The sequence below is a fragment of the Rhea americana genome, unplaced genomic scaffold, assembly GCF_003343005.1.
Source record: "Rhea americana isolate MKP2758 unplaced genomic scaffold, rheAme1 scaffold_33, whole genome shotgun sequence".
Classification (NCBI taxonomy): domain Eukaryota; kingdom Metazoa; phylum Chordata; class Aves; order Rheiformes; family Rheidae; genus Rhea; species Rhea americana.
The window spans coordinates 714,372-720,921 of NW_028186457.1; the positions used below are offsets into that span (position 1 = coordinate 714,372).

Sequence of the window (6,550 nt, forward strand, 5' to 3'; positions counted from 1 at the left end):
GGGGGGGGGCAGGAGGGGCTGAGGCCCTGGCGCCGGCTCCTGGCAGCGCCGTTGTTTTCCTGCGCTCCGAGCTCCTGCTTCCCTGCTTTTCTCCTCCTCCTCCTCCTCCTCCTCCTCCTCCCTGAGCAGCCCTGTCCCGGGGCCCGCGCAGGGGCAGGCTGGTGGCTGCGGGGGGGGGGTGGCCCCTCGGAGCGGGGCTGGGGGTGCTCAGCCCCGGCGGGTCCCCCCCCGAGGGACACGTTGGCCTGCCGGGGAGGTGGCAGGTGACGCTTGTCCGCCAGGGCAGCCTGTGCCCCGGAGCCCCCCCGGGTGGCCCCGGCCGTGGGAGGTGGGGGTGGCCCCCAAAGCGTGGGGCGGGGGGGTGAGGAGGGGCAGCGTGGCTGTCGTCGGGCCCCGGGTTCCCGTCCCCGCCGGCGGGGAGCCCCCAGCCCCGAGTCCCCTTCGGCCTCTGCCACGGCCACCCCGACGCTCCCGGGGGGCGGCGCGGGTCGAAGCCACGCGGCCCCCGGGGGCTGGTGGCCCGGGAGGGGTCCGAGCTCCGGGGCGCCCGGCGGCGGCGGGGCCAAGGCGGGCGAGAGAGGCGACGTCCTCGCCGCGGCTTGAGTCAGCGCGTGGCCGCGGCCGGCGTCTGACGCGGCCCCCGGGGACTCGGGGCGGTGGCACGCGGGCGGCCCCGGGGCCGAGGGCGGTGACGGGGCCGCGTCCTGCCCCGGCTGGGGAGCCGCGGCGGGTGCCTGGGGTCGATCCTGCCGGGTGCTGAGCGGGCTGCCGCCCCGTCCCTTCTGCTCCCGCAGGTGCCCGGAGGCAGCATGTCGCAGCCCAGCGCGCCCCCTCCGTACGACGACAAGAACCCCCTGTACCCGCCGCCCCCGGGGGCCTACCCCCAGCCCCCCCCCTATGGTATGGGGTAYCCCCAGCCGGGGGGGTACCCCGCGGCGGGGGGCTATGCCCACCCGGGGGTGCCCAAGCCCACCGTGCCCATGCGCTTTGGTAAGCCAGAGAGCTTGGATTTGGGGAGGGGGGCGCGGGAAGCGGAGGCGCTCGGGGGGTGGAGGGGGGGGGCTGCGCTGAGGTCTCCCCCCCCGCAGGTGACGGCTACGGTGGCGGTGATGGCGGCGGCGTGGGGGACGGCTCCCCTTTCCAGGCGGGCGGCTGGGACGACAGGAAGGTCCGGCACACCTTCATCCGCAAGGCGAGTGCTGGGCAGGGGTGTCCCCCCCCCGTGCCCCCCCGGGTCGGTCGGCCGAGTGGGTGCTGGCCGGGGGGGCCCCGCTGCGGCACCGCGGCCGGTGCCGACCCCTCCGTCTCTCGCAGGTCTACGCCATCATCTCCCTGCAGCTCCTGGTGACGGTGGGGATCATCGCCGTGTTCACCTTCGTGTGAGTGGGGCTGCGACGCGCGGGACGGGACGGGACGGGACGGGGGGGCGGACGGACGCGCACCCCGGGGGTCTGGGAGAGGTGGGCCGGCGGCAAAGCCGTGCGCCGGGGGGTCGCGCTCGCGGGGGCCTCTCACGCTCGTCCCTCCCGTCCCCCAGCTCCCCCGTCCGCTCCTTCGTCCAGAGGAACGTCGCTATCTACTACGCCTCGTAGTGAGTATGGGGCCTCGCCCCCCGTGCCCCCAGGGCACCGAAGAGGGGCGGGGGGGGGCGCGCCCGTCCTGGCGGCGTGCTCCCCCCAGCCGGGGGGCCCGGAGCTGAGCCCTTCGTCTCTCGCTCTGCAGTGCCGTGTTCCTGGTAACCTACCTGGTGCTGGCCTGCTGCCAGGGCCCCCGGTGAGTCGCGGGGGTCTGGGACCCTTTATTTTTGGGGGAGAGGGGGGTCTCCTGGCTTTGGGTGCCACCCCTTAAATGGGGATGTGGGGGCCCCTGCCTGGGGCCGTCCCCAGGGGAGACGGGAYGACGACCTGGGGACACAGACGCCGTCCCCACCTCACCTCTCTTCTCCGGTTTCGTCCCCAGGAGACGCTTCCCCTGGAACATCATCCTGCTGAGCATCTTCGTGAGTGGCCGAGCGGGCCCGGGGCCGGCGGCGGGGCCTGGCCCTGCCCCAGCGCTCCCTYGGCTGCCCCCTCGCCCCATGGGGCCGTGGCCCCCGGGAGGAGGGGTGGGAGCCAGCCGGCATGTGGGGTGGCAGCAGGGAGGTCACGTGGGGACGGAGCGGGAGCGACCCCGTGGACGGACGGCAGTCCCTGTTGAGGGGGCAGCACAGACCCACGTGCCCCGAGGGTAAACCTGCCCCCACGGCTGCCGGTCTCGCTGCTGACGGACCCTTTCTCCTCTCTCCTGCAGACACTGGCCATGGGGTTCATGACGGGGACGATCGCCAGGTACTCGGCGGGGCCCCCGGGCCCCTCGGGAGGGGTGCGGGCCCCGGGCAGAGACGCAGAGATAGGGGCTGGCGTTCGCCTTCAGCGCCCGGAGTCTGTCCCAGCCGCCCGTGGGGCTGGCTCGGACGGGGGGCTGCCAGGCCCCCGGGTGCCCCCCCCGCCCAGTCTCCAGGACCCCTGGGTCAGCAGGGTCCTTCCACAGGATCATAGCCCAGGGGCCGTGGGTATGGCCGGGGGAGGGGGTGTAAATGCCCTCCGGGCAGGGGGACTCCTTCCCTGGCTCCCCCGAAACGTGGGCCGACTGGTGCCYTCCCTGCCCGCAGCATGTACAGGACCAACGCCGTCCTCATCGCTATGCTCATCACYGCCATCGTGGCCATCATTGTCACCGTCTTCTGCTTCCAGACCAAGGTGAGGCGGGGCTGGGTCCCGCTCGCGGGGGCAGGCTGTGAAGGCCCCCCGACCCGTGCAGGGGACAGCGGGGGGCGGGTGTTTGGCGCTGGGTCACTGGGGACGCTGCTGTCCCCGCAGCGTGAGCTCTCCYGTGACACGTCTGCCCTGCCGGCAGGTTGATTTTACGTCGTGTCCCGGGCTCTTCTGCGTGCTGGGCATCGTGGTCATGGTCACGGGCATCGTCACGGCCATCGTCCTCTCCTTCAAATATGTGAGTCGGGGGGGGGGACGACACACGCTGTGGAGTGCCACCATCTCTCTCGCTTGTCTGGGCAAGCAGCCGGACCCCCCCCCCGGCTGTAACGCTTGGCAGCTCTGCCCGGGGACGGCAGGGGTGGGGCTGGGAGCAAGTCGGGGTGGACCCCCCGTCTGGGCACGGTGCCGGGAAGCAGGGTGCGGCGCTGGCCGCAGGAACGCGCGCGGCCAGGCGCGCAGGCAGCTTTTCCGCAGGGAGGGGCGGCGGCAAGGCGGCGCCGGGCGAACAGGGCGCGGGCAGAGCCCCACGTGCCGGCCCCGGGGCTGTGGCAGGGCTCTGCTTGGCGCTCTCCCGCTCACCGTCGTCGTCCTCCCGCCCGCAGGTCCCCTGGCTCCACATGCTGTACGCGGCCATCGGGGCCATCGCCTTCACCCTGGTGAGTTGACAGCTCAGGCGCTCTCCCTCCCGAGCCGGGTCCCTCTGTGGGGCGTGCGAGGGGGTCCGGGAGCAGTGCTGGGGGCTGTGCTCCCCGAACAGTCACTCGGGGGGCAGAGACCTCCAAGCACCCCCAGTATCTCTCTCTGACTCTCGCCTTGTCCTTCTCAGTTCCTAGCCTACGACACCCAGCTGGTGCTGGGGAACAGGAAGAACTCGCTGAGCCCGGAGGAGTACGTCTTCGGYGCCCTGACCATCTACACCGACATTGTGTATATCTTCACCTTCATATTGCAGATCGTGGGCCGGGACTAGCCCCAGCCTGCACCGGGCCCTCTCTCCTCCTCACCAACCTCTGCTTTCCTTCCTCTCCTCCACAAAGCTGCTCCTCTCCCATCTCGTTCTTGCCCCAGGAGCCCGGCAGGGCAGCACGTGGTTGAGCTGGGCCAGTGTCACTGGGCTCCCACCAGCCCCAGCCAGTACCCACCAGCCGTTCTGGTCCTGGTGGTGTCTGTGGCCCCTCTGCCAGGCCCTGCAGCCCTCCTGCTGCTGCAGACCGGCTCTGTGCCCCGCAAGTGACTGTCCCCAGGCCCCTCTGTCGCTTAGACCAGGGCTGGTGTCCAGGACAAGGGGCCGTGCTCAGTGCCAGAGCCCCTGCGATCACAGTAAAGGTGGAGGGCACCGCTCTGGGCAGGCCTGCCACGACCTCCTGATCCACGGGCTTGTTCTGCCTGTGCTTGGTGTGCAGTTGGAAGGCAAGGCAGAAGTCAGGGCCTGGCACGAGGGCAGGGACTCCCAGCGAAGGGGGTGCTTCCTAAGCTTGTAAGTACGCAGCAAACCCGGGGGCTGTGTGCGCACTATACGGCCAGTTACYGGCTCTCAGCCTGGTCCCAGATTATTCCTAACGCTTCACCACCCGTGCTTGTAGGCTGCTAAGGAAAGGGCTTCCCTTGATCCCCGCCAGTTTCCAGAGCCTGGGTGCTGGTAGGGGAGCCAGCTGCCAGCATTAAGGCGGCTCCAAGCCTCAGCGCCCGTTCCCCGAGGACGCGCCGGTGTGGCGGCAGTGCTGCTGGGCGCTGCTACGCGCCGAACAGCTTTGTGCTCGCGCGAGGGCAGCTGTGCCGCCGTGACGTGCCCGCCTGGCGTGGCGCCTCCCCTGCGGCCGCCGGAGGGGCTGGAAGCATCGGCAGGCAAGACCCAGCTGCTGTCTCGCCCCCGGCTCCCAGGGAAAATGCTGGGCCCTGCCTTTTGGCAGAGATGTGCAGGCCTGATCCAGTTTCATTCACTTAGTGCCTTAAGCGCAGCTGTTCTGTGGCTGCCCCATGGCTTGCTCAGCCCCTTGGCACAGCCGTGCCACCCCGGCCCCAGGCTGTGGCAGTGCCTGCTCTGGCCAGGAGGCGGCCAGGACCTATGAGGTTGGGGACATCTGTACAGGGCTTGTGTTACAGAGGACTCMCAGCCACGGGAGCAGCTCGCCTGGCCCTCGGATGTGGCCAAAGTCGCACTTGCTAAATAAAACACTTTAATTTTCCAAACAGCCTGAGTCTGCTTTGTGTGGTGAGCCCATCCAGGATGCCAAGGCCTGCCCACTACATTGTGTTCCCAGGTCTCTGCAAGGCTGGGAGGAGCTGCGGTTCCCAAAAGGCCTTGGCCGAAAGGCTCAGCTTTCTCAGCAGGGCCGTGGGGTATCAGACAGGGCTGAGTAGGCACCAGGAGGAGGTGAGCAAGCAGCAACTCCCCTAGAAAGCTCTGAGCCACGTCAGCGGGGGCAGCAGCTCACAGCAGCACAAACTTTGTCTTGTAGCGATAAAGCCAAGGCCAAACTGTTCCAGGCCGTGGCCTCCCAGCTGCCTTTCCCTCCTGCCCCCACAGGCAGGGCTGGGCTCCTCAGCTGTGCGCACCCTATAAAAGGTGTCCATGAGGGAGCAAAGCCATAGGGCAGTCTAGAGAGCTGGCAAATACTCCCGTGGGAGAGGAGATAGGAGCAGGCAAAGCCTGCGGCCCGAGTGCAGAGGGAGTGATGACAGTGGCACAGGGCTGTTTCAGTCACCTTGCCCCAAGGGAGAGGTTTATTTGCCCCCATCCAGCCACACAACTGCCACACGTGCTGGAGAGGGGAGAGCAGGCCCGAGGGCCACACGCCCAGCACGGCAGGCATCTCCCTGGACAGTCCTTTCAGGGTCACAGCCTGTCCCTGCTGTGGTGTCCAGCTCTGACGGGGCAGCCCGGCTACGCCCCCCTGACTGCCCTCTTGTATCGCTCTGTTTCGTACTCGCCCTCATTAGATCCCATCATCTTCCGGCGGATCTTGAGCTGCTCCAGCCGGTTTTTGTCCACTTGCTGCTTGGCCAGGAGGAAGAGCACGATGCCAGAGGGTAACCCGATGGCCCTGAGGGACAGCCAGCAGGCAGGAGATGGAGAGCGTTGGCAGGGACACAACGGGCCTGTACCACCCCGAGATGGGACAGACACCCACCCCACTCAGTGCTGCAGCCCTGAGCACCCCCAGGGACCCCAGTCCCAAGCCACAGCCCCACAGAATGGCCACAGCCACCACAGTGGGGATGGAAAAGGGCCTCTCCGCGGCCCGGGATCCGGGGTCCCCGGATCACCAGCACCAGACTGGGGCAGCCGTGGGACGGCCCAGCCTTGAGGCCTTCCACGGATGGCGACTCGCCGTCCCCTGTCCCAGGGCTGCGCCGCCCTCCCAGCGGAAAGTGGCCCCACCGCCGCCGCCGCCACTCACCAGGCCACCCCCACCATCTTCATGGGGTTCTTGCCCTTGCGCGTGGGGATGTACTCCACCCCCTCGGGGAGCTGCCCGCCGCGCTCCGTGCCGGCCCGCGGGTCCGCAGGCCGCCGGCAGCTCTGCCGGAGGAGCCGGGCCCCCGGGGGGGCCCCGCCGGCCCTGCGCCCCGCCGCCGCCGCCAGGCCTGGCGGGAGAGAGGGGGGTCAGGCGGAGCGGGCCGTGGGCACGGCGTCCCGGGGGGCTGCCCTGGCGCCCCCCGAGCCCGGGACCCCCACCCCGCCCCCCACCCCGGGAGGGGGCGCCTGGGGAGGGGGCGTGGCCACGGCGCGGAGGGGGCGTGGCCACGGCGGGGAGGGGCTGCAGGGGCGGAGTCCCAGAGCCGCGGGGGGG

At 70.2% G+C, this 6,550-nt stretch overlaps 2 protein-coding genes across 2 annotated transcripts in view; one reads left to right on the top strand and one right to left on the bottom strand.

The window, feature by feature from the left end:
* The first annotated feature begins 739 nt into the window (after positions 1-739).
* On the top strand, positions 740-4,946 carry TMBIM1 (transmembrane BAX inhibitor motif containing 1). The gene is made up of 11 exons (XM_085310959.1): positions 740-990; positions 1,089-1,192; positions 1,315-1,379; positions 1,538-1,591; positions 1,723-1,773; positions 1,960-1,999; positions 2,290-2,327; positions 2,651-2,738; positions 2,896-2,991; positions 3,359-3,412; positions 3,583-4,946. The coding sequence occupies exons 1-11, from the start codon at positions 810-812 to the stop codon at positions 3,724-3,726; spliced, it is 915 nt and encodes a 304-aa protein (XP_085167085.1). The 5' UTR covers positions 740-809; the 3' UTR covers positions 3,727-4,946.
* A 505-nt stretch (positions 4,947-5,451) lies between these two features.
* The window catches only part of PNKD (PNKD metallo-beta-lactamase domain containing), a 1,418-nt gene continuing 319 nt past the window's right edge, over positions 5,452-6,550 (bottom strand). Inside the window, exons 2-3 of the mRNA XM_085310962.1 lie at positions 6,158-6,344; positions 5,452-5,800 (exon numbers count right to left, since the gene is read on the bottom strand). Coding sequence (XP_085167088.1) covers positions 5,641-5,800; positions 6,158-6,344 — 347 coding nt within the window. The 3' untranslated portion in view covers positions 5,452-5,640. The remainder of the gene's footprint in view (positions 5,801-6,157; positions 6,345-6,550) is intronic.